The sequence below is a fragment of the Eucyclogobius newberryi genome, unplaced genomic scaffold, assembly GCF_026437365.1.
Source record: "Eucyclogobius newberryi isolate DKJ021-1_F unplaced genomic scaffold, fEucNew1.0.hap1 SCAF_19, whole genome shotgun sequence".
NCBI classification, from domain to species: domain Eukaryota; kingdom Metazoa; phylum Chordata; class Actinopteri; order Gobiiformes; family Gobiidae; genus Eucyclogobius; species Eucyclogobius newberryi.
The window spans coordinates 9763443-9790985 of NW_027315823.1; the positions used below are offsets into that span (position 1 = coordinate 9763443).

Sequence of the window (27543 nt, forward strand, 5' to 3'; positions counted from 1 at the left end):
GCCTCCCACTGGGTGAGATCAGTCGGGGATGAGCAGTGACAGTCGCCCTTCTCACTGTCTCCGCTTGAAACATGTTCATAATATGTATTCTCCAGCTGTGGCTCCATTTCTCTTCCGCCCAGCCTCAGGGGAGCATATGGTCACCAACAAAGACCACACCAAACTCGCATCTTTACTGATGATACTGCTCCCCTCCCTCTGAGGTGAACTGCAGGCCACGTGGCAACCCCCCACCCCCCCGCCGCCGCCGCCCCCCAGATCTGTTCTTCTGAGCACGGGCAGCTGGAGGACTCGCTCTCACTGTTTCCCCAAACACAACATAAGCCAGTGTAATGCAGGGGTATTTCACTCAAAGTAAATGTAATGTATTACAGGGGTGCATCTTAGAAGAGGGTCTCCCATAGAACCATGGTCTCTGTGTAAATCTCCTGTTTACTGTTTTCAGTGCAGTATGTGTCCAAAACATTGAGGGTCTTCAGCTAAAAATCTCATTCAGCTTGAAGTAACTGATTTGCTGAAGCATGAGTTGAAGTTCTATCTTGATAAGAAAATGTATACTGTAAATAAATAAATAAATAAATAATATGGTAGCAGTGCTTCGCCAACCACTCAAATGGGCTGGTGGTTTGAATCCTGTGCATACAGTTGTTGTGTCCTTGAGCAAGACACTTCCCCCACTTTGCCCATGAATGTGGTGTGTGACTGATTGGTGGGACAAAAATAAATAAATAGATAAATAAGTGTTTGGTGCAAATGTAACATTATGGATAAAGCTGTCATGATGATCGTAACTGGTCAGCTTGGAGCACACCTTGACCTCCAGTGTCATCTCCAGGTTTCCCAGAGGCCTGAGGGGCAGCATAGTTTCCACGAGTGAGGGTTCTGCCTGCCTCTGCATGTCTCTGCCAGAGAGAAGGAAACACGACTTTATCGTATCTCTAGACCACAATTTATGGCTTGTGCTCAGGTGAGGCCTGTGTGAAAAAGGATGAGCTTGTAGTACAAAGTACTGAAACCAAATACAGGCAGCTCGAGGTAAAAGCCCAGATGAGTCACATTTGTACAAACTCAAGACCAAAACAAAGACATAACATTGACGGAGCTCGTCACATGACTCTTACGCTTACATGACTACACAGCAGGTTAACGAAACGTCAGGTATTGGTTACAATATATGTTGGTTTAAATTAATTGCAATAGTTAATATTTGCACTATATTTTCTTTCACTTCCTGATTTATAGTTACATATTTTCATCATACATACATTCTAATTTGTATGTATTTTTCTCTCCTGTAAAGGTTTCTATTCTTTCAGCCATTACGCTCAAGTAATGTCCCTTGTGGATCATTAAATTATAGAAAAAAAGATTTATTGAATGAACATGAATTGGTACAATCTTATTATTATTATTATTATTATTTGGTTAAAGGTTATGGTCTGGTCACATTGTCTCTAATTCTTTGACAAAGCTCTAATCTTTCTTCATGTTTATTCATTTGGAGATAGCCTGCAGCTCTCAGCATATTCCCCTGCTCTTGAAATGGATGCCAACAATGTTTTGACTTATTACCAATAGCTATTTTCTTCAACTATCTGTTTTGATTGATTCTGTGCACATTTTTGCTTCTATTTCTATCATGTGTTCTTGTTACTGAGAGTGTGCAGGTGAGTGAAGGTGCACTGAGGAGTCATCCATGGGCAGGTAAAGGTCCTGTGGGTAGGGCTCATGTTACAGGAAGTGGATGACAGTGTGTGATGTGAGGCGTGTGCTATACCTCAGAACTGTGAATCAACCTGTCAACAGTCTCATTTATCTGTGCTTTTACATGCTTTTAAGACTGCTTTTCAAACATGCAGTGGTGGGGAGTTTTAGATCTCTCTTTTTTTTTATCATTTAGCTTTTATCTCTGTGTGAGTTGTGTGTGTTCATTTTATCCAGGCATTTTAAGAATTCCGTTCTTTTATTTGACTGATTTGTATCGTTTCTGGATGGGTGAGGTTAAAATTTTGATGTACTTCGAAAACGGATTGCTTATAAATATATTGAAGTGGATTTTGATATACATGGGCTTCAGTTTAAAGGGAGGGTACGTACCTGGACCATACTGCACGACCCACATGGTGCCCAAGTGCACTCAAGTGCCATGCCCAAATACCCAACTTATATAATACTTAGAAACCCGACTTTAAATACACAAAAGCTTCTATATGGTCAGGTAACATGGGTAAAGTGGGGCAGTCACGTGATCCTGCACTTCTGTAACTTACAATTCACCTTATACTAATACTGTACCCCCAAATCTGACTAGAGACCAACATGTTTTTGAGAAAGAATACAGACTTCAGTGTAATACTAACATGTATTTTTCTGGCGTAAATTAGACATCCAGTGTTTTTGTGTTTTTTAAAAGTAAAAATACATTACACTTAAGGCTATGGCATTTCATTCAAAACAACAAATATCAAAGACGGTTCCACTTAACCCAACCTGTCTTCTGATCGGTCTGTTGCGGTTAGAGGGTGGGTCTTTGCAGGACGGGTGGGTCTTTGCAGGACGGGTGGGCGGGAGGACATTCACGCAGTGCAAACTCTCTGTTGTGAGTGGAGTGTTTCATACCTGCTCCATCTGCTCTGTGAAGCTGCTGCTCCAGGAGGACGCATGGAGCGCACAGCTTCTGCCGCGCGGTGTATCCAGCCTTCTCCACGAGCTGTGCGTAAAAGTGAGTGGTTACGGAGCGCGTTGGCCCATTACCACCGCCCTGACCCCGGGGTGGACAACGAAATAGTGGTCCTCGCTACAGGCATAGATCAGTATCTCCAGGAGGTCTTCCACCATCTGGCCCGTCCCTCCCGGGAGGACACCGTGAGCGCAGAAGACTTCTCAGCTCTGTGCGCAGTGCTGGGGCTGAGAGCGGGGACTGAGGAGGATGAGGAGCATGAGGAGCATGAGGAGCATGAGGAGCATGAGGATCTGTGCGTGGAGTTACCAGCACAGCTCTCCTTTAAAGACTTTCACGCTCGCCTGTGCGGATTCTTTCGAGTGCGCGGTGCACGCAAAGGTCGTGGCGAGTGCGCGTGGCGTTTGCCCGTCACTGAGGACACTGAGCTCGTAGAGAGAGATATTCGACTAAGGTGGCCACGATCGAGACGAAAAAAGTGTGTGAGTTTTGACTTGACACGTGAGCAGTTTGGAAATACCATAAGCCCGAGAGGCACAAGCGCCGAAGAGGCAGGTACTGGCTTATTTCTATCAACTATTTCTTTATCTTCTCTTCAACACAGTCCCAGGACTGTGTATAAACCTAAACCCAAATAACATTGTTATCCTGCCAAATTAAGTCCTTCAGATGAGTTAGAAGTCATGCTGATGTTTTAGTGCATGTGTCAATAAAAATGCCATTGCCATTTTCAGACCAATAACATGACATGATTCATTTAGGGCCTAAAGTGCCTTTTAGGCTAACGCTGTAGGCGTAGGGACCATCTCTTTGATTGAAATATTTGACTATTGACCTGAACAATAGGTCAGCAGACCTGCTGCCATATGGCGTCAGTAAAAAGCACCTGCTCTCACACATTTGAATGCTCTTGACTGTTGCAGATGAGACATCTGCTCTGAGGGAGCTGGTGGAGGACCTCCGCTCTGCGCTGCAGGGCAGTGATGCTCGCTGCCTGGCTCTGGAGGTGGCCTTAAGGAGAGAGCGCACCCGCAGCCTGGCCTCACCCACCACCATCAAGCCCAGGATGTCCACCCCCTCCTCCATCAGCTTCATCCAGGGAAAACTAGTGCCCACTCACAGGATTAAGGGAGGCTCCGGTGGGACTGCGATCAGGAGACGAGAGGCCAGAGATCCAGTGGTCAGGGAGCTGAAGCTCATCCGCTCATCCCGGGATGGTCAGCTACAAGAAGCCATGAAGTTCAACGAGCGACTGGAGAAGGAACTGCGCTGGGCATTTGAGGAGGTGCGCAAGCTACAGGCTTTGGAGTCAGTGCTCAGGAAGGAGAACGCTCACATCAGGTGAGAAATGACCTCTGTTTCTAAATGAACAGAGGGTTTGGAAAGTCCTTTGTTTAGACTGAATTCAGACTGTCTTTGATGGGGTGGTCATGTGTGTGGGGTGGAGCAGGCGTCGAGCAGAGGAGGCTCGTGAGGCTCTGACTGTGGGACTGGAGAGAGTGCGCCTCATCCAGGAGCAGGCTCACAGTGTGCCACAGCTGCAGGCCACGATCAGGCTCCTGGAGACAGAGCTGCAGCAGCACAGGTATCACTGGTCACACTGGTCACACAACTGGCTCACACTGGTCACACTGGTCACACAACTGGCTCACACTGGGCCCAAGCACTAGACTTGCACTTTGAATTCAAGAGCTGTTTTGAATTTATTAGTCAATGCAAACCAGTCACATTGTTCTTATGACACTATTGTTACAAGTAAAAAAAACAACAACATTAAATTCAGCTAGTTCCTTTGTATGTCTGTGCACGGCCCTTTGTTCTTCCCTCGGTTATATGAAGTCTGAGGATAGATGAGGAACATGTGGCTCTATTAACACACCATACAAATAATATTTGTAAACAAAGGCTTCACTGAAACCTTATGTCACTTTCTGACCACAGATCTCTCTGCAGCTGTCTGACCCAGGACTGGGCTCACCCACTGGGTGCTGAGGACTCTAAGATGACCGGTTTGTGGCCTGGTTATTTCTAAAATGTCATGTTTGTTTTAACAATTGTCCTTCATTCCTCTTTAAGCCATTCCTTCTCCCTGCTGAGAATATTGAAAGTAAAGTGTTGTGAGGGCAAATGTTCTGTGTGCTTCCTTTGAACTAATACTCTTTTTGGCTCAAACATGCTTTCAGTAGTCTAAAGCTTTAAGGAAGTCTTCTGAAGTCAAGGAGTGGTTAGAAAATAAACGAAATATGAAACCATTGAATGTTTTTTCTTTATTTAGAAGCAAATAAAACATCAGAAAATGATTAGATAGCAACATAATATAGACAAATACATACAGATGATACATATTTAAATTGTGTTGTATTGTGTATGTTCCAGATGCAGAGTGTCTTCAGAGGGCTGTGGAAGGCAAAGCTGCTTCAGATGAGGAAGAAGATGACAGAGCTGGAGCAGAAGAGAGACAGCGCTGCCTGCTGGACACAAGGGGGCATTGCAGTAGAATACACAGCTGTGGAAAAGGGTCAGCTCTCGGTTGGTGTAACACACGATCAGTGGTTTATTTTCTTTGGCTGAACATTATGTAACTCTTGTCTCAGATGTCAGAGTCAGGACAGAGATGTGAACAGCTCCAGAGGCCGAGAGCAGCAGAGAGAATCCAGCCTGAGCCAGAAAAACCAGGAGGGCAATGCACCAGAGAAGGTAAACTTACTGTTAACATGCCTGTCATTAGTATTATCTTGTCTTACACTAGCTGTTTTATTTTACAAATTTTTATACTATATTATTTTATTTTATTTATTTTATTTTTTATTTATTTTTTCTCCATTCCTTATTAGGAAATGAGAGGTTTTGTCTATAGGAGTTTTTGTTTACAGGAGTTTTTGTTTATAGGAGATCTTCTATTAAGAGTGTTTTTTTAAACTTCCTATAAGTTATCTGTCCTTTTCCTCTGTATCTACCTCTGTATCTACCTCTGTATCTACCTGCGTTGCAACAATGAAATTTCCCCATGTGTGGACAATAAAGAATTATCTTATCTTATCTTATCGTATCAACCCACTGAGCAATAGGAAATAACAAGATCCTCATGGTTTTTACAGGCTCCTCACTCAGGGGATCAAATGCAGAAGCAGAGGTTGTTCTTACTGGAGGAAAAGCTCACTGATGCACTCACACTTTTGCTCCAACTACGTCACAAGGTGTGTATGTTTTTGGAACTGTCTTGCACTTTAAAGTTCCCACTTTGACTATGTGTGTGGTCGTCCATAGAACGTCTCCGGTCGAGCCTTGGGGAAGATCGTCCTGGACACTTTAGACGTGTACAGCAGGACAGGAGACGGTAACTACATCGCACGGGACATTTTGTGTTTTGTTTTGGGGGATTTGTTCTATATATGTTGTGGTTTGTCATGTCACAGGCCCGTCCCAGGTGCTGCAGGTGGCCGAGGCGTTGTGCGCGCGGTTGTCATCACCTGAGCTCCTGATGACGGAGGATGCAGGGACAGGGCTCACCCCATGTCAGAACAACAGCACCAGCTCGCTCGTCATCTCGTGTTAACAACTAGCACTTAATAATAAGAGATCATGTTTAATTTTACAGCACCGCTTTAAAATAAGGAACACTATTAACAAAGTATTGTGTTTGTTAGACATATTTAACATGTGAGTACCTTACAATGGCCAGTTTAGAATGACAAACTAGGAACATGCTTCAGCGTTAAGGTGCAACATAAAACCATGTATAGTAAAAATAATAATAATAATAATAATAATAATAATAATAATAATAGTAAAACATGTATAGACTATGCTCAATAGGGGCACGCAAGATACAACCAGATAAGTAGAATAATCAGATAAGCAAATTTGCTGTTATGCTGTTAACACATTGGCATGTGTTAACAGCATAAGAGAAATTTGATCCTCAAAAACATTGGTGTCGTGTGTAAAGTAAGTGTATTCTGAAGACAAAGTACCGGTACAATGGATTTTAAAAGAACTCTTGTTTTGTCTTTATCACATTTGAATAATCTAGTACCTCCAGAAATCAGATAATGATCAGATTGTTGCCAATGTTCAATCAAGCGCCGATCACAATTAAAAAAACATATTCTTGTGTTAATAAATCATGTAGAATATTGTAAGTTAAGAGCATGAATAAGTTGCAGTACCCTGATTTGAAGCATGGACTGTAATAATGATATAAATGAAACTCCACAATATAAAAGGTTTAATTGTCAAAATGTACATAAAAAGCTGTAAAATATATGAATGGAATTGAGTTTGGCACAAGTCAGTTATGGTTGAATGTAGTAAAAGGGGTTTCAAAGCTCTCATGTATCTTTTTATGGCTTATTAGCATTTACAAGGATCTATAAATGTTAATTATGACTTAAGAATGCTTAAAAAACATAGAATGCTTAAATGTATTATTAGTTTGAGGACAGGTCAGAATTCTGTGGTGGAATAACGGCTGATATTTGGATCTGTTTTATGGTTAATATCTCTGTAATTACATGGCCTATTCCTGTGAAACAAAACAGGCTGTATGTGAAATTATGTTTTTCACAATAACTTATAAAAGTAGTGATTCTTGTCAGTTGAAAGTGCTTTGAGCTTTAAGTTTGACAAGATCCAAGAGCCAATCCCTATATCCCTATCTGCAATTATAACATCATCAATGTATAGAACGAGGATGCATCATACAGTATATTAGCAGTTGTGTAACTCTGTGGTGATTTAACTTTTCAAAGAATATTTTTACTAAATGATCCTGCAAAGAGTCATTGCATGTTCTGCATATCAAATCACCCCCCTGAAGTTTATCTAAATGATGATGATTATGGCTTTGACGGTGGAAATGAATCGTTTAAGTTTTTCATTCCTTTCGGCACTTCCTATTTCCTGCGGAGCAGCCACCTCTGTAATGCAATATGTGGAACCGACTGCTGTTCCTTGACATTCATGCCTTATACATTATATCACTGTATAGTATTTCCTGTATAATGATTGTATATTTATTATTAAATTTGTATGTTTATCCATCTCCTGCTTATTCTTGGGGGCAGCTGGAGAACCAAGTGTGTGCTATAGATCGAGTGTACTTGAAAATGGGCAAAAAACACTGGATTTACTGAACACATGCAGGTCTTAGGACAGTGGGAGAAAAGTACACAATATACTGAAATGAAAAAGAAACTTTACAAGAAAGACCAAAACATGGATAATGAAATAATACAATTTTATTTCCAGCAGTTTACAAATTCCTGCAGAAAGATCATTTGTAGTTGCATCAAGAGGCCACATGGTCATTTGACATCAGTGTCAAATACTAGTTTAGGGGCAGGGGTCTCAAGCTCAGGGGTCAACAAGGCAGAAGTGGTACACTGGTAAAGAGCATTACTTTGTAAAACCTCACCAAGACTCGTGGTTGCTGGTCCAAGTAATTTTGAATCAAACCTTTTACTTACAGCTGTTTGATCATTACAACATTCAATATTACATATGATAATCAAACCACTGTACACCTATTAGTAATCAGTGCTATGCTACGCTGTGGTGAGCCCTGCTTCAGGGAGGACACTGACGGGTTAAGGCCATAGTTTTGAACAGTGTGCATGAGTGGCAAGATTGGTATTAGGCACTGTGCTAGTCATTAGCCTTTTTGCTAATCTATTACAGCAACCACAAAAGCGCCACTGGCCTTTATCAAACATTACAGCTATAAAAGAAATGTGAACAGAAATCAAATTGTGACAAAGGAAAAGTCAAAATAAACAACATCATATATATAATAAATATATAGTATTTACAAATTGCTTTGTGTGCTTTTCAAAAATAAATAGACAATGCATGACTTGCCTCTTATTGAAAGTATTAACAACTATGCACGGACCGAGGCGCAATGCTGGCTCCAGGTCAGTGATGAACAGAAGTGCACATGAGCCCAGTCCATATAGAGATCTGCATATTAACACATGTATTTATAATGTCTATAATGTCTATGAGTACTGAAGCAGCTGACTTTTCACAGGAGAGAACTTGTGTCACAGCAGCGTCCTCTAGTGTCCAGATGAAATAGTACAGTACATAGTGTATCTTATGTCTGAGTCTTAATAGTTTTTCCATGAAATCTTAAAACACAATTAGAAAGATTAGACAAAAAGGAAAGAATAAAGGAACGGAATAGAAAATCATTATTTAAAACTTTTTTTTTCTTTTTCTTTTTTTAACATTCTTTTGATTTCAGAGAACATTTTCAAGTTTCGCACATTCACACTATGTACCCTGCACATGCTTTTTTCTGGCCCCATAAAAACAGCCCAGTGCAGTATTTATAACCATGCATCACATGCAGAGTTCTCCTAAGGAGACTTTGCCTTTGGGCCTAAAGCTGTACTTGGTACAGTCGGGTAAATGGCTGTAACATTCGCTCACTGCCACTGAATGTATTTGCCTCACACTCACTCACACATTCTGGTACCAGGAAGTTCCACAGATGGAAGTCACTTAAATTACAGTTTTCCCACTAAAACCTTTGCTAAGCCTTTATGGCCAAAATGCAAAATGAATGGAACATACCATCTAAGGCGCACCAGAAAATTGCATAGAAATTCTGTTGGCTCTGACTTTTGTCAGTTGACAGAAACATATCTATAGGCTGAGCACTGATCTCTGCTCTGCGCAAGAGAACACATGCCCTGGTGGTAACCTGGGACTACAGCTGTCCTCAGGTGGGACAGCCTGTGACACTGTTAAGTACTGTGCCCTTTCAGCACTCACAAACAGTGAAGAACACCATGTTCCCAACCAGTGAAACCACTGTATCTGTTACACATGCTAGTATCCACACGTCTGCTTGGTTATTTTTGTTTTAAACAAAGACAAAACACTATTGTTTTAGGGGTGTTCTAATCTATTTAAACCTCTAGTGGGTGGCACTGATTGTTAAAGAAACAAAAGAAAAATTTGGTATTACAGTAACAACCATCTTCATATTAAGATATCACCACAGTTTTGACAATGATTATAACACAAAAAATACTTTTCCCCCTCCAAATCCCATTAGGAAATCATTTAGGCTCCGCCAACATGGTTGGTGTGCCTTGTCCACTGTGGTACATAGCTATAATCAACTCAACCAGAAAACTGTGAGCGTCAGTTCCTGCATCTTAGAATTCTACTGAAAGATATAGCACTTGGTGATTAAGCATTCCCTGTCCATATGTTATTATTCAAAGAGATAGGCTTCTGTCCCCATTGAAAAATAATGAAGACTTGCCCAAAACATAATCAACATCATACCTTTGTACAATTAAAAGGCCATAAACAAATAAAAAGTAGTCTGTGGGCTGGACCCAGTGGCTTCTGCCATGAATAGTGCAGTCAAATGCCCTGATATCATAAAGATCCTCAAAAGAAGCACTACGGAAGCGCACTTCCACCAGAGACCTGCTGAAGAAAAGCCCTTTTGTGAGAAGGTCTAATCAAAGCATCCGCAATGTTGCTTCTCATGCAAGCCCATCTATTTAAATGTATTATTTGTGCATATCCGTGCATTTAGTTGCCCAAATTGCTGTCCTTGTCTCCTAAGAAGAAGCGCATGTGGAAGCAAAGGGCTAAGAAGCCAGTCCCGAGCAGGTCACCCAGAGCTGTGAGGTATGGGATGGAGAAGTTATCAGGGTCCATCCCACGCCCCCACATCCAGTGTACCATCCAGTCAGCTAGGTAGAGCAGAATGATCACCTGAAACACAAGTGCACATGAGCCATGAGACCAATATCAAGGACAGTGGCTGATGAGCTAGGAAGCACACATGTACCTGCAGCAGGGCAGCAGCCAGATAAAAGGAGATAAAGATAGGCGTGAGTGTGGTGTGTCCACCCCTTAGAGAGTTGATGGTATAGAGAAAGACAAGGTGTCCGGGAGCAACCAGCAGGAAGAGCACTCGAGCTGAGCGGGAGTTCACAGCTGAGGAAAAACACGACCAACAAGTTATTTCACATGTAGTCACTTGTACCGATACTTCACTTTGTGTGTAATGCAGAAAAAACAGTTTTTCCCCACTCACTGGAGCCTAAGAAAGAAGTGCATGGTGTAGGGCACTTCCTGGGGGTAGGGTTTGGGTCCCCCATGGGTAAAGCATTCATGTGGAGAAATGTAGAGATCCGACTGGCCTGGACCGCTACAAGGTTTCCCCCCACACCTGGGACACATCAAACCCACAGTCACAGACTCGTTTGTCACATTACAAGTTACATTGTTGTATTGAAGTTATAAGCCACTTACCATTGATGACAGGTGTGAAGACTGCCATGCCGGCAAAGTTTGGATTAGTGACGGTTTTGTCAAGTATCAGACCCCCAACACTAAGAAAAAAAAATGTATTCATTATGCAAACTGATGACTTTTGGATTTGAAGCCACAGGCCTCGCTGCACTGTACCTGCTGATGGCCATGGCAATGATCACAGGCTCCCAGCCGGAGTAGAGCACTTCTCTGGTGGACGGGGTCTTCCTGGCTATAAAAATCCACAGCGGACACATGGCCACAAATGCCGCACACACCAGAGGATTGGCGTAGTCATTGTACTCTGTGAGAAACAGATCATATACGAGCCATGAACAACTCACTTGTCATGATGTTCAGATATTTGTATGGTTGTTTCATTGCTTATTCCATTATGTTATATAAATCAAATGTAAATACATGAATTAGATAAGTTCACTAACTGTCCTGTTGGAGGCAGTATGGCTTCTACGCTGACTATGAATGTGCCTCATGCCTCATAAGTAGACAGACCACCGAGGGAATGTGCAAAAGACTCAGACACCAGCTGTGTTTTTGTGTGTCTGAACCAAAATAAGCCAAATCAACTCAATATAGGGCCTCGCTGTGGCATGAGTTCTCCTGCATCGAAGGAGGAGTTTTAATATTTAGGTCTCAATCTTTTAAAGTCTGAGACATAAGTATGCTTGTGGTTTCAGAGAAATTACAATGTTTAGTGGACAAAGGGAAACAACCATAAATCAACAAGAAAAACAAGAAATTGTGATGGAAATACATGTTCAGCTTAGTAGCCACACAGTATTACAAGCTGCCTTTCTTTATAGTGGCCGACAAATAATGTGTTAAAGCATAAGTCCATAAATTTGCTCGTCAAACTATAGTATATATTTTTTATAAATATTATACATTGTTGTTTAAGTAGAAATGTTGAATTGTGATTCCTGACACGTTCATGTCTGTACCTAGTTCTTTGTACAGTCCAGTGGAGATCCCAGCCAGGAGGGACAGTGTGATCAGATCTCCCAAACTGGCAGCGATGGGTGTGGCCACATTGTCCGGATTAATGCCCACTTTCCTGGATGCAATAATGACTCCGATCATGATGAGACCTGAGACACATAAGTGTTAGAGTGAATGCATGCTCTCCCTCATGTTACAGCCGTGTGATGGCTGCAGAAGTAGACTTACCTAGCAGCAGAGAGGCGATGAAAGCAGTGGCCACACTGGAGGCACAAAGCAGCACAGCATGGCCCAGTCTGAAGTGTCCCTCCGGGATCCAGCCGAAGATCACTGCAGCGATGGACGCCAGGAAGCCCACCACTGTGGCCTGAACCTGAACAGTATCACGGGCTCAGTAAAGTGACACGTGATGGCATTATGGAAAACCCATCTGGCTATTTTACTGCTTCAAGTGTTACACATTTAGACTATCACAGAGTAATAAGAGCAGCAACATGACCCCACGAGACTGCGTGCTGACCCAAAATAGTCTGCTAAAAGTATTCTCGGAACTAAGGCTGAGATTATATAACTACAACACCAAAGCACATCAGAGGACTACTTAACAGATGACCATATACATGATGGAATCGTGCAGTAGAGGACAAGAGGGTGAGTTGGAAAGCACAACAACAATTTCTGTGTAAAGCCGTGTCAAACTCTGCCTAAACTAATTGTAAACAAACAAGTATATTGGGTATAGTTTGTGATCATATTGTTCTATTCTGAGACCCTAAATCCCAGATTTGAGGCCTATGACCCGTTACTTTGAATTATAAAGGTGGAGGGGAGATTCTATTAGCGGTCTTTCTGCGTGTAATCGAGTATAATCATGAATCTGCCTATACAGCATAAAGTCATTATGTAATTCCTGCTCTAACTTCATTTGAGAGTGTAACTAGGTTTGTGCAGCGGACATATTATACAGCAGACTCCACAGAAGAACTCTTTTACCTGAATCAGGGCCAAGTTCCCCATGATCATCTTCCACATGTCCTTGGTGGTATCCATCTGGCCGATGTTAGCCTGGAAGAGAGCAGCACACATGGGTCAGACACTGCAGCATGCATACGTCCATGTTCACCAGTGTCAGTGGCCGGTTTGTTGTTTGTTGGCTTTTCAGACGGCAGAACAATGACATGACAGTTCTCAGGACAAAGATGCTTTGATGCGGCCAGCAGCACTTATCTCATCTGTCCTCTGGCACACTCGCGCACGCTCTGGTCTGATGCTCAAGTGGCTGTGGCTACAGTGGCTCACTGTTTGTCCAGAGCACTGATCCACCAGCCGGCCACCATCACACTAACAGAGAAGCTGCTCCGGCTCATTAGGAACTGCAGCATCTGGACATCCATCACATACTGGCTTTGTATTGAAATACATATTCTGCTGCTTAATACCAAAATACTACTTATTGTTGTATGTTTATTATATCTCATACATTTCACTTTTTAGGAAGTGCTGCACCTATAGCTAACAGGACTCTTCACCATTCAAGTTTTCATCATTCTGAAACCCATGGATTGATTGATTGATTGATTATATATATATATATATATATATATATATATATATATATATATATATATATATATATATATATATATTTTCATATATAAAATAGGAGGCTAGGCTGTAAAGATTGATGTGCTTATTTTCTGTGAAGATTTGTATTTATTTATAATTTATTAATAAAAGGGAAGGAGGCTATGATCCACTTCTTAAACACCTGTCACTTTAATTATAATTAAATCAATCACTCACTGCACTGTTCAATTTCTGCACTACATCTGTAAATTTAACTGTAAATCTGTGTACCTATTTTTACTTTTATCCTTTAGTAGATTTAACTGTTTTTCTTTAATGAAGGCGCTTTTTGATTTCATAAATGTTGTTTTATTATTGTTAATTGTTTTATGTTGCACCAAATCACCAAAGAAAGTTCCTTCATTCATTCCTTCATGGACAATAAACCTTTTCTGATTCTGATTCTGACCTGCTTTACAATGGCATCATGTTTTGGGTATAAAAATAAACTATGTTTACAACACATCCGTGAGAAATACTCAATTATAATTTGTAAATGATGTTTGATGTATTCAGTTACTTAAAAAGCACTGCATTCAGATTTCATAGACTACTACACTTGTACCTTTCATTTTGCCAATGAAAATGAGAGTTTTCGTGCAAATGGGGTAATTGTGGACCCATGCTGTGGGCCACAGTTAGCAATGCTAATCAGCTTTGTCAGTTGTTTTCCACAAGCCAGTGGAAAGAATGTGAGGATTGCTGTGCATTACATGAACACTTAACTAACTCTGTTCTTTACCTGTAGCAATGTGAAACAGGAATAAGCTTAAAAACGCTCTGCCCCAAGTGGAAAGGTAAAGCTGCCTGACAGGAGAGGCCGTGCTTATGTCCACTTGTTTTACAAGTACATCTTTAGCAAATCCAAAAACCAGAAGCCATTAGTCACTCAAATGTGTTTGTGATGGCGCTGATGTGGAGATTTGTATTTATTTATAATTTATTTATAAAGGGAAAAGCCAATGAGAAAAAAATGTACTCCCTCTTTTCCATGAGTACACTATTAAAAACAAAACACAAATGAAAAACAGGATAGTCAAATAAAATGCCAATAAAACATTCAATAAATCAATAAAAAAAATGTTTTAACAAATATATAAAAACACACTTACACATACAATGTGGGATAAAATCAAACAAGAGCACGAGCACATAGTCCCTAACCAGAGCTTCATTTATAAAATGATCAAAAGGCATATAATAATTTAATTTAAATAGTGATTTGTTCCACAGACAGGGAGCAAAGTATCTGAAGGCCTTTATCCTGACGTAGTATTGACTCAACAGTAAAATAAAAATGTCCTGAAGTTCAGGAAACATGTTTAATAATCAGGCACAATTTCAATGGGAGTTTTATAAACAAAGAAAATGCAGTGTTGTTCTATTCTTGCATCAAATGATTGCATCCTACTTTAGAGTGTAACTGACAGTGGTGAGTTCTGTATCCCTCTCCTGTAATGAACCTTAATGCTGAAATAAGTTCAGAGGCCGGTTTGGTGGCGAGTTAACCACAGATATATGTATAGAATTTAGGAATATGAATGAAGGACTAGTTTTTGCACCTCCGGGAGCCCAGGTGAAGACAATGGTCAATGCAAAGCGGGACGTTTCGATCAAGTGTGTTCAAAAGCCAGTTTACCTGTGGCTACACAAAGTCTGACCCCTGCAGCCCGAATGGGGGTTGTATTACTCAGATTGGGTAACGTTCACCGAAGATGGTGCTAACTTTGAGCCTCACCGCTGTGGAGAGTCGAGACGCCAGAGTCATCTCCAGGTTTCCCTTCAGACCGAGCAGTGCCGGGACCAGGATGAACACCTCGGACACTTCCGTGAACACGGTCCAGTGCTACACAGAACAGAAACATTAAACATTAAAAATAAGTATGATGTCTTCAACCTTGTTCTTCAGAGTGGACCATCAAGCACAGAGCATTTCTACAGAGAGACCTACAGCACCTGCAACATTATACTTGTACTGTAAATAATACAAACACTTAAAGTTACAGAACACAGTCAGCTGCTTAGTTTGAGAGATAAATACTGGAGGTAAATATTAGAAGACCTAATAATCTGTGATATTCTACAGATGAGCAGATTAGAGTTCATGTGCAGATTGCAGGTTTGTGGTCTGCAGTGGCCAAACACTAAGCGCTTGTAGATACATAGGTAATTGATATAGTCCAGCTGGTCTTTAGAGCAGGTCTCACAGGCCCACAGCACTTACTGTCCAGTACACTCTGAGCTAAATCAATATTCAGACAAGATGACACACAAGGACTGAGAAGGAGAGTGTGTGGAAAAAGAGAATGTGACGTGTGAGACTGTGATGCCCACCCTGTCTCCACTTTCTCCACTGTTTGTATTAGTAGTTTTGTCCTACAAGCTGCACTCCTGACATCATTAAACTATGCACAGCTCATTCAAATGTTAAGTCAACCAAGCAGTCTTATGCGCGGCTCTCCTCTCTTTCAGTGTTACATGTTTTCAGCCTTCCTCTGTGCCTCTCTACTGCGGCCTCGGCACCATCTCCCTCTTTGCTCCCTGTGGTGATATATGTTGTTGTCTCCATGGACTGCTGGCCAAAGGCCAACTCAGCCCTCCCTTCCCATGGCCACCTCCTCCGTTCTAAGAACTTGACTGGTCAACCCCAGCCCCTCTGTATGCAGACCTATAGGAGCTCTGGTATGTACGCCCCGCTAGGGTCAAGTTGCCCAGTTGTGTAACATGTCCCTGTTTTATATGTGGTGACTGTACATGCCCTTCAGAGTGGGAAGTTGAAACTGATGGTAGGCAATGCAAGTGTGACTGCGGCAGCATCACGGTTGGTACGGACGTCACAGGACAGAGGGTGGTGTCATCTGCACTTTAAGTTTGCAAAAGAAGCAGTGGAATTTGGGCTAACCTCTGTGAGCAGTCACCAACATTTTAAACCCAAATAAACACATATTTTAATATGTATCATGTCACGCACAGTAGGCTACTTGATGCATTTACATTTGACAGTAGAAACAGTTTAGTTCAGGACAATTTACAACATTTACAATGACTTGACATAATTGGTGTTCTATATTGTAGAACAGTTAACATGTGAACATTATAAAAGCTTAACATTGTACACAGTTAACATGTGACCCTGCACATTCCAGACAGATGTTTGATAGTGAAAGATAAGCCAAGCCTCAGATCGCAAACATTCAAAGTGTCCAGTGCATCCGCGTCACTCTCATCGTGAAGGCCTACACTTGTGATGAGCTGATCATATATTATTAATCGTTTTTTCAGATGCCAAATCAGAAACCTGTACCACCAGTTAGTAGAAGACTGGTGTCTTCTTCACTTGAGTAGCTGTAGACCTTATGCAAAGACCTGGCCCACGCTCTGGTTTGACAGTGGCTCCTGCACGAAGCCTCCAAGTGGATGTGGTCAGACATAAACAGTGTCTAGTGGGTAGCAGAGGCTTGAGTGGTGTCAAAGCTTTGTGTCTACTATGATTTCCTGTTTACTGGTCCCCTCCTGGTTTGTTTTTGAGGCTGAGACTTATTTGGGTGCTTTAGGTCAAGACACAGCAACATGTCGATTTTGAGGCAAACACATAAAGAGGGCGGTAGGAGCAACTGACAGTAATGCAAACAGTTTAACTTTCTTGGTCATGGTCTTTCTATAGCACAAATGAGGCAAAATATTTCACAAAGAACCACATGCTCTTCAAAATGTGCAACCTTTGGCTGAAGTAACCTCTGAGTCTCATGTGTGTTGGTGGCATTTGCTGTGAGTGTATACTTTTAGGTCAGTCTTCTGCCAAGACTGAGCACAATTGCGGACACCTCCGTTCTCCATACCAGTCTGAACCCACTCTGTCCGTCTGTGAGAGTCAGATCCCTCACTTCACCATGGACTCTCCCAGGTTTCTGCGCTTATCCCAAAGAGGTTATGCAGTTTTTCCCGGCCAAGAAGGATTGGTAAAAGGACGGGGGACGTCCGCGTCATGGCCCCTACACCTGCTCCTCATCCCCAATCAACGCTCAGTCACTCCTCCCCGCTCCAATCAACGCACAGGCGGCAGCATTTAAGCGCTCAGGCTGATGGCTCAGTCGCTTCAAACCGTATCTGCGACCCACCACCTCCCCAGCTCCTCCTCTGTATCTATTATTCTTTCTACCTTCTCTCCACATCTACCACCACCAGTCTCCAGGCTCCGGGGGGAAGGTATCTAATTCAATCAGATCATGGAGTGCCCATGATCGCTACGCCTTCCACCGGGGTCTGAGCGCCAATTAAACTTTGCAATAAAGTTCGCTAAAACATCTTTTCTGCTTTTGTGTCTGAGTCTCTCCAGGGTGAAATGCTGATACTACAGACTAAATTGCAAAGATTATAAGGAGGTCAGACCCAACTAAAGTAGTAAGAAGAGGTATGTAGTACTCAGTTACATTTACTAAGGACACTTTTTTGAAACAGTTCTTCTTGGAGTAGTTTCGGACTGTCCAAAACTGCATGCTTGTTTGAAGTAAAGGTACACTACGAGTAAAGGTTTTGGTTCCTCTTCCCACAGAGTAAATCTACAAAAGTCACAATTGATTTACATTGACAATATTAAATGATCAGTGTTTCCAGATCTTGTTTCTTCAATTTGTGTCTGTGCTTCAGAAATAGCTTTTAAAATGACATGTTATGTTTAAAGAGTTATTTCTTGGATTGCTACTTTGTACTTTTACTCTACTTTGAAGTAACGGTACTCTTACTGGAGTAAAATGTTTGGCAACTCTACCCACCTCTGACAGTAAGCGCGCGCAACAGATAAATTAGTTAGATAATTATTTTTCTGCAAGGTCAGGAAGATTAGAGCAGTTATTACCGGGTAATAACATGTGTTTTAGGCAGGACATGGCAAACATTTTCATAAAACAGTCATTCAAAGTGCTTTACAGAACAGAAAAAGAAGCATTTAACAGAATACAAACAAATAAAACATAGATAATAATTATGAAATTGACTCAAAGAGAAGAAGTGCATGACTAGCGGGGCTTATTTAGCAGTGGGCTGGAGTGTAACGGTGGGCACAGCAACTTCTCCTTTTACTATCCCAAACAAAATGTCCTAGTGTTTTGGAAACTGGAGCGACCGGAGCAGCGTGGTGTCTAAGTGGAGACACTGTGAACACTTTTGACCTCAAACCTCTGCATTCCTGGATTAGTGAGAATACCTAACCACACGGTGACACAGGCTTCAGCGCCGCCATGCACCCTTATTGTTTGTTTGTCCGACGCTATGGGCTGTCTTATCAGGTGTGCAAAAGCCACTCTCCCCTCTGGAAGCCGCTCCTCACAGAGTGCCACTTCTGCCTCTGAGAGCCGGCTGACACTCACGGATTTATCTTCATCACACGCTCGTGACCTCTCAGTTTAGTCACCAACAGCTTGTTCCATGGGACTGGCCCCGGACACACTGTGCTCGCGTCCCCGACAGTTCTCACGTGTAATTATTTCCATATAATAAATAGAGAAATGTGCCATATCAGTACAAACATTACCCCCTATTCCTAACGCCAATGAGACATGTCAGACAGACGTATATCGATGTGTCAAATTACAATACGTGTAAATAAAACCGCTCGCGCAACCAGTTTACCTGAGCCGACGCTAAATGCTTTATTTAACCTGTGCCTAATGTGATGGAATGTCTCTCAGTGTCCAAAACTATGGATGAAAAAGTTTAAATGCTACCATACAGTTGTGTAAATACAGATATATTTGAATTACAAATGATAATAAAACAAATAAAGCATCCACTAAACAAAGAAGTTGATCATGTTGCCTTAACCTATTGCCATTGACCATTATAACTGAACACGTTTAGTTTGGAAGTGTGAATGACCCACCTGTACAATGTCCAGGACCATCCCAGCTGCCACTGTCCCAAAGCCGGCCAGCAGGAAAGGGACGACCACCTGCAGTCCGATGGAGAAGGCCGTCTCCTTCAGGGGTGTTGAGGGCTCGGGGCTCTGGTCCATGCTGATGTCGTCACTCTCATTGCTCTGGCTGGCATTTTCTAACAAAGCATCCTCCTCCCGCTGGCCCTTTGCATTGGCCAGGCACTCCATGGCCACCACAATGTCTGACTTCTCCTCATCCTCTTTATTTTCATTGACTCGCTCAGGGAATGATGTGACTTCTTTGAGTTCAAACTGGTCCCCCGTTTCTGGGGCCAACTCGTCAGGGTCCTTGTTGAGGATGACCGGGTGGACTGAGCAGTTAGAGTTGAGGTAGGCTGGTGTCAGCGCGCCTCCCTCCTTTTTCACGTCAATGGCCCCAGAAGACATGTCCATGTCGGGGAGTTTGTCCTGATCTTTCGACCAAAGTACCATGCGGAAGCCTTTGGGAAACTTTTTGCTAAATCAAAATGGCACGCTCACCTTCTCAGCCCGTTGACAGTTCGAGGATGGTTCTGGCCCTTTGATCTGGTTTTGAACCTGGCGACTCAAACGGATTTATCCCATTAAAAAGCTTAATGGTCGAGATGGTCACTTCTGACAGAGAGGGCTCTGTGGAAAAACACCTGTTGTAAGGCACATGCAGTTGAGCATCTGCCGTGTTCCTGGCGGTGCTTCGGCAGTAGAACCAGTAAGTTCTCCATTCACTGCAAGATCCACTGGTTGGGCCGGCCACAATGACAAAAAGGCATGAAGATTGAGAGGAAGATTGGTCTCAAAAGCAGAAATCGCCTGCAGTCACTCCAACCCGGGCCGAGTCAGATGTGGATTGGTCTGACAGGCTGGTCCAGCTCTCAGCCCCGTGAGCATGGGCGACAGGGAGTGTCTCACCTTGCAGCACGTGGCCGCTGGGAGGTCCTCACAAGAGATATTTAAAGGCTTACAGGATTGAATTACCAAATTGCGGAAAAGTTGGCCTCCGAACACATGGAGAAGTCTCCTGGAAAAAAAAGGTCTGGAATTAGTCTGATTGAAGCATAGGTCTGTCAGGCTGGAAACTACAGCCGATGAAGAGTTTGAGTGATTCAGTCTCACAGTTTCTCCCATAACTGATGCCCCTTTTAACATTCAATGTGTTTTCTTCTTCTCTGGTTGTTAACGGTGGTTTGTGTTTCGTCACTAAAAATACAGTTAAAGTAAAAAGAATATTACATAACTTATTATACTGACACAAAGCCTTTAAATTGCTTTGTGACAGAACAAAGCCAAAGCTTTACTAGTTAGTGACAGTGATGTCACAAAGCAAACGAGTCACAGTGAGTCAAACTACAGTAGGGGAATAAAGTCTGACACTGGCGGTAATGCAACACTCGGATGCCAACCGCCATAAAACAACAACAACAACAACAACAACAACAACAACAACAACAACAACAACACACAGAAGAAGAAGAATATAAAGTGAAACACACGGGGACTATTATAACACATGCCGCTATATCCTCTGGAAAAGTGACAATAATATCATCAACCAATTCACAAAGGCAAATGTCATTTAAAAATAAAACTGTGGACCTGCTTCTTATACTAACCAGAGGCATTAATCATTAATATCAACTATTGGATTAAACATAGTGTTTGTCTTCTTATTCTATCCGGTGGTAAAGACAGTGAAGTTTGAAACACGTTAAACCGGAAGGAACATTTCTCTATTTCGCTCAAACAAAAACGCGGTTTGGAAGAAAAAACACACAGAAACAAGGCAACAGAAAAAAGAGAAGATTCTAATGCATTAGGATGTACAGACACACGCGCTGACCTGCTAAAGCGCGTGGACGTCCTATACTGAAATACAGCCTGAAGTGCTTCCGACTGAACCGCGCGTCTTGACGCTGCGCTGGCCGCATGTTGCGACATCCGCGCGCAGCCTCGGCTTTTCCCCGCTGAAACAATCCTCTGCTTAGTAGTCAAGACCGATACCGGCCGAACTCAACATAGCAAAGGCGTAAATTAGTGCTCCCCTGGTCAGCGCTGAATAGGCAAGCTCTCCTTTCTATTCTACTGCTCATTTAAGCGGGGCCAGAGGGCCCTGTGTCCCAGCACCGGCTGGGGTCCGTGTCACTGCCACAGGCCCACGAGTGCTGAACACATGAGAATAAAGCCTGTTACGTTATAGGACATGATCTGCCAGCTATAGCACTGCATTATTTCAATCAAATGTCACATTTCCTGTGGATGCCTGGACTAACATGTGTGACTGTATGAAATGAGCAGTTGTAGTTACCTGGAGTAAAGTAAAGTGTCCGCAGCTGGATCCACGCGTGTCGGTGTTGCATAGCCTCCAGACGGATGAGAAGTGGAAGCCGGTGCACACACGCTCTAAGGACCGGCTCCAAACAGCTGCCTTAATACTTCTCTGCAGTTAATGGTTAACCCTCCCTCTTGCTTCGTCCCAGAGCCGTTACCTTGCACAGGCCAGTGCCCCCCTCCACAAGGCTTGTTCCTGCGCATCTACGGTACCACCGTCCGGTGCAGGGGGCCACGAATCCACAAGGCGGGCCCTCCCTCCACTCTGCACTGACGTACAGCCCTCCCTCCTCCGGCCCTCACGGCTCAGCCTCTGTTTCTGTCCCATGTGTTAAACTTATGTCTCCACAAGCTGCTTATTTACTCTCATGAACCATCAGTTTTAATTTAACAATAGCCCGAGATTTCTCAATGGATGAACTTACAGGCTGACTGAGTAACACCCTGAAGAGGAAACATGGTGACACATTAACTCAAATATGTACTGCACACTTTAATTCTTCTTCTCCTCCACAGTTCTATGTATTATACAGGGTCATGTCGGGTTTCACCTCATTACAATATTTCACTCATAGCCTGCAGTATTCTTGTATTTATTTTATGGGGTCTTCTCTTGTTCCAATAATGTATTACCTCAAATTCATTCCCTGCTTTTAACATTGAAGACTGCAGTTAAATGTGGAGCTCACTCTTTATGTTGAGACTTACTTTCACTCAAATAGCTGTAAGAAATGTCCATGATAAGGCAGTTATAGGCCTGCTTCCCTCTCATCAGTGTCTCACACATCCATGTTCATGTTCACTACCCCAGTGATACTGCGACCACATCCACAGTGATAATAATGTCCCAGGAGATGCAAACCTGCTGCATGTGCAGCCTGTGCACACACATGAAGACATCCCTTTTGTGTTTGGAGAACAGCTAAAGTGGATGCATTTTCGCACAGTGACACTGACTCTTGTGAATCAGTTTTACCGGGACACCAGGGTACGAGAGCGCCTACTACTACTAGAGAGTGCTTTGAATGATTTCAGATTTAAAAGAAAGGTTGGATTGAATAATATTTCCCTATAAAATGTTTGCATTTCACATCATGTTTCTGTAAGATAATTTTGGACATTAATATATATATATATATATATATATATATATATATATATATATATATATATATATATATATATATATATATATATAATTACCGGTAGCCTACTAAAGTAACACGTTACACAATATATGGAATACTCATAGTTTATTCCATTATACATGTAACCAAGCAAAAGATTCATCATTTGTACTCATGTACGGTGATGTGTAAATTATTTACAAGGAAAATCTATTATCTAAAATAAATGTTGGCCTACAACTGTCCCAGTAAAGTTTGAACTTTAGTCCCAAACCATCTTTGTATCAAAACCTTTGAGTTAACTTGAGTTTCCAATTTAATCCCATCCATCTTTATCAGGGTCAATGTGTGCACATGACATCACAGCACATGATGTAGACATGTCATATGTCATGCTTTTATTGTATTCTATATATTCATTGCTTGGGGGAATGAGGCTCATAGTTTCCTTTGAACTTTATGCGATGACGTTTTGGCAAATGAAAAAAGAATATGTCACATCCACCACTTAAAGACCACAAGATTTCCGATATAAAAATACTTTGAGTTTTTATTCATTCTGATATGAGCTACATAAGTGAAAATGTATATCCTAATTAAGTGCTTTAATTAATCACTTCATGGTAAAATCTTCCTTTATTTTGTATCAGCATCCTACAACAAATTGAATGTTCTTAAACTAATGCTACAGCCAGGCCTGAGTGCTGGAACGCTGTCAGGGAGAAACTCACGGGTTGTTCTTAAGCAGATTTGAGGCTAAGAGGATTCCTATTGAGCAGGTGCTGTTTCATCTCAATGGCAAGGTGGTATTTGAAGGTTAATATCAATATCATGATTAAGGACACAGTCAGTGGAGACCTGCTGACCAGCCCATGTGTGCTATAGATCTTCCCCACAGCAAGTGGCTTAAGCTGTTGTACTTATTCCTCAGATGCATTTACAATACCCGTCCAGACCTCAACATCAAACATAGTTATTTCAGAACACTACAATATTCTTGGCGCCCTCTCCTGAACCAGGAAGTGAGGTGAGAAGGAAAGCCTGAAACACGAGGGCCCCAGCAGCGCCTGGGTAGAGCCGCTGTCCCTGGCAACGTCAGGCGCTCTCTGCCAGTTTTGGGCCACTTGTGTCCCAGGGCTTCTTTGAGCCTGGAAGAATGTCGGAGAGTTGGATGTGTTCCCCTAACTCAGGATGAATGGCTGTCCACACACTCTCCTCAGTCTCTCAGCTCCAGTCCCTCTCGCTCTGTGCCGGGACACAGTATGCATCACTTTGTAGTCATGTTTTGTGTGGTTAAGGAACTCATAACCTAGAATTGTATCTGTCAAAAGGAAGAGCAGCGTTTGCACAAGGTCACGGGGTTTTCTTGCCCCATAGTACGTTGAAATAAAAGGTTATCTTGTATACTTCAGACTCACGGCGCTGCTCTGGTGCAACACTCTTTCCAGGCCTTTGTGCTGCTGTGGGATTTGGTTGCAGGTGATGGTCACAGTGCAGCGTGAGCTATTGTTGCCAACTCTTTCCTATCACAACGTCATACCCGGCATCATGTGGCTGGAATTATGCGACTGGCATGGTTTAATCTCTCATGTGTTGGGCCAGGGCAGAGAGGATGACTGAGCAGACTATTTATATTTCAGACAGGCTGCAGTGGCTTCAGTCAAAACGCTTTCTAATCTATAAAATACAATACATTCTTGTTTGATCGCTCCTTTTCTACATTTGTGAACTGAATACACTTTTTTTTGCTGATGCTGAGCTGATGCTGATAGCGCACCTTTAATGCAATCTAAAACAGCAACAAGAAAAGCTTTACCTTCAGATATTTATATTAAAATGATGAAAATTTTGACGGAAGTGTGCTGGCCTCTGACCCAAGGCTGACATAATAGAGACGGTCCACTTTTGCAGGACCACAGTGGACGGACAGGAGTATGTTATAATCGCAGGTTACTTATTGAGTGGCGAACTGTGTAACGTGGACTTGAAACATCAACCCTTGGGACGTGTCAGTATAACAGGGGATTTGTATGTGTTTCCATGGGCAGGTGAAGAGTAACCTCAGGCACATCTGCATGGCTCACCCATTACCCCGAGCAGACATCACTGCCCCCTCACTGTACCCTCACTGCCCCCTCACTGCCCCCTCACTGCACCCTCACTGCCTGGACACTTGTCTTCGGTCAGGAAAAAGCCAAACACTACTTTCCTTTCATAAGCAAGTTTGATATGACTTAAATTAGACTGAGACTTAGACTCAACAGTTGAAATGCCATATAAAACACATTGTGACTGGTTCTCTATAAAGGCTCTGAGAAAAAAAATAGGATTCAGCATCTATTTAGAGAAATGCTTCAAAAAGTCTCTTCTGTCATCTATTGCACGGTATTTTGACTTACCCCCAAAGCCTTTACACTCTGTTAATGTAGACTGTGCAAATACGCTTATATAAGAGGTTTGGAAACTGAACATTTTCTCTAGAACAGGAGTCGAAATACATACACAAAAAAATCAATACACAGACTAAATAGACTATAGCATTTCCCAATATTTATTGAAGTCTGCCTATTATACATTGTAGAGAATAGAAGTGCAACGATACAGCCAGATACAGAAACATTTGCACCTTTAGCAAATAAAAAACAAAAAACTGAAGTAACAGTGCATGAAGTGGAGTCTCAAGATGAGGTTCTGGTGCCGGTCTAAGACTTTCAGCCCATCAAAGAAAAATTGCACAACAGATATAAGGAAAATGTAGCTTATAATAGAATTGTCAACTAATAGTTCTGGCATTTTAAGTACAACACCAGAGTAAGAAGAGTACAATTACCACTCAAAAAACGATGTGAATAATTTAAATAGACAAATATAAAAGTGTAGCACGGTTAAGCTGCTTTTTAGTTTTTACAGTATGTTATTTTGAGTCTTTTTTAAACAGGTTCACGTTATTGAATGCTCATAATTTCAGATGGAATGGAAAGCAGGGAAACTTGTGACTCGCAAACGTTGAACTTTTATATCATTTGTCCTTGAACGGCTCCTCACACGTCTTACAGTTTAAAGTCCTTTCAACCGATAACAATCACATTTTTTGGGTGGGATAATGGCACCACTTTTTAAAGCTATTGTGTGGACAAAACGTACTTCTCTTTTGTTTATTCCCACTGACTTTGACAAGACTTTGAACTTTGTGTCAGCTTTTGTTTCATTGGTTCCTGTTATTGCACAGATATAAGCCACGATCTGACGGTTAAACAGCAAATCCCACAATATAACTCTTTCTCCAGCGCAGTTTTAAACTATAGACACTCTATAATGTTGGTAAAGCACTTTTATTTTGCCATGTTCACTTTACACAGGTTTACAGTAAATCCAAACTCTATTTACTCTTTTCTCTACTGCTTAAACTATTTCACCCTGGAGAGACAAAGAGACCAAGAGAATGGACTGTTTAGCAAGCTTTATTCGCGAGTTATTTTGCGCTCAGACCCCGGCGGAAGACGTTGCAATCATGGGCACTCCATGATCTATTTGTATTAGATGTCTCCCCCAGAGCCTGGAGACTGGTGGTGGTAGATAATGAGGGGAATGTAGAGGAGGAGCTGGGGAGGTGGTGGGTCGCAGTACGGTTTGAGCGGCCGAGCCATCTGCCTGAGCGCTTAAATGCGACCGCCTGGGCGCTGATTGGGAGCGGGGAGGAGTCACTGGGAGCGTTGATTGGGGATGAGGAGCAGGTGCGAGGGCCATGGTACAGATGCCCCCTGACCTTTCACCCTACTTCTTTGGTCAGGAAAAACTGCATAACCTCTTTGGGATAAGCACAGAAAAATGGGAGAGTCCATGGTGAAGTGAGGGATGTGACTCTCGCAGACGGACAGGCGGGTGCCCGCTTGAGTGCGATGATGGCGCTGGGGAGAGGGGTCCTTCCATGGTGGCCTTGACGTAGATGGGTGGAGTTAGGTCTTCCAGGCTGAATTTACGCAGGCTTCATTACTACTTTCTGCAATTGTGTCCCGTATCACTTTTCCAGGGCATGCAGCATTACAGTAACCAGATTATACAGGGAAAAACTATTATCCAAAGAGCCTTACGGTTGATTATGTAACATGTGTGACACTAGAGGATGCTTAACCTTAACCTTGCTGCAAAAAGTGACATTATTTTGCAACCGTGAAGTAAAATCCAGTTACCTTCTTTGATTCTATGCTATGAATGATGTCTAACCATAACAGTATTGATCATTTCTATGGCTGGTATGACATCACAGTGTTTTCCAAAGTGTGATTACTGCCACCTAGCGGAAATCATGGGTAAGCTTAAAGAGACTTGAATGGATGAGAGGATTTTTACTAGAGGTAGAAATCATCAACACATTTTACAGTTTTATTCTGATGTACAGTATGAAATAAGGTAGTTAGTGAGTAGGTTGTCAAATATGTATATTCATTGAGTATTGAGACCATATGCAGTCCACTCCTGTTTTCAATAATGGGAAAGGAAACACATTTATTTGACATAATAATAAAATGCAAAATACTGCAATTTTGCTGCAAAAATTCATATTGTATTTACGTGGCTGACAATACTGAAAGGAAATAGTCTTCTTTTTGGTCCAGGAGTAAAAATAG

At 42.2% G+C, this 27543-nt stretch overlaps 2 protein-coding genes across 2 annotated transcripts; one reads left to right on the forward strand and one right to left on the reverse strand.

The window, feature by feature from the left end:
- The first annotated feature begins 2613 nt into the window (after positions 1-2613).
- On the forward strand, positions 2614-6236 carry LOC140366286 (EF-hand and coiled-coil domain-containing protein 1). The gene is made up of 9 exons (XM_072452954.1): positions 2614-3235; positions 3604-4021; positions 4131-4265; positions 4622-4689; positions 5057-5198; positions 5275-5377; positions 5779-5877; positions 5948-6017; positions 6097-6236. The coding sequence occupies exons 1-9, from the start codon at positions 2662-2664 to the stop codon at positions 6234-6236; spliced, it is 1749 nt and encodes a 582-aa protein (XP_072309055.1). The 5' UTR covers positions 2614-2661.
- Positions 6237-7902: 1666 nt separating this feature from the next.
- slc41a1 (solute carrier family 41 member 1) lies at positions 7903-20471 on the reverse strand. Its single transcript, XM_072451669.1, has 10 exons — positions 19431-20471; positions 15291-15398; positions 12920-12991; positions 12155-12299; positions 11929-12075; positions 11123-11270; positions 10967-11046; positions 10749-10883; positions 10500-10648; positions 7903-10423 (listed from the first exon to the last, which is right to left on the reverse strand). Exons 1-10 carry the CDS (start codon positions 19914-19916, stop codon positions 10238-10240), a joined length of 1656 nt encoding a protein of 551 aa, XP_072307770.1. The 5' UTR covers positions 19917-20471; the 3' UTR covers positions 7903-10237.
- Between the last annotated feature and the right edge of the window lie 7072 nt (positions 20472-27543).

Excerpts from the sequence above, each read along its gene's own strand:
- LOC140366286 (XM_072452954.1), top strand. The coding sequence starts at position 2,662 with ATGGAGCGCACAGCTTCTGCCGCGCGGTGTATCCAGCCTTCTCCACGA. Across the intron at positions 4,022-4,130 it reads AAGGAGAACGCTCACATCAG|GCGTCGAGCAGAGGAGGCTC; the intron begins GTGAGAAATGAC and ends GGGGTGGAGCAG. Across the intron at positions 6,018-6,096 it reads GTACAGCAGGACAGGAGACG|GCCCGTCCCAGGTGCTGCAG; the intron begins GTAACTACATCG and ends GTCATGTCACAG.
- slc41a1 (XM_072451669.1), bottom strand. The coding sequence starts at position 19,916 with ATGGTACTTTGGTCGAAAGATCAGGACAAACTCCCCGACATGGACATG. Across the intron at positions 12,300-12,919 it reads GGAACTTGGCCCTGATTCAG|GTTCAGGCCACAGTGGTGGG; the intron begins GTAAAAGAGTTC and ends GATACTGTTCAG. Across the intron at positions 11,047-11,122 it reads ATTGCCATGGCCATCAGCAG|TGTTGGGGGTCTGATACTTG; the intron begins GTACAGTGCAGC and ends TTTTTTTCTTAG.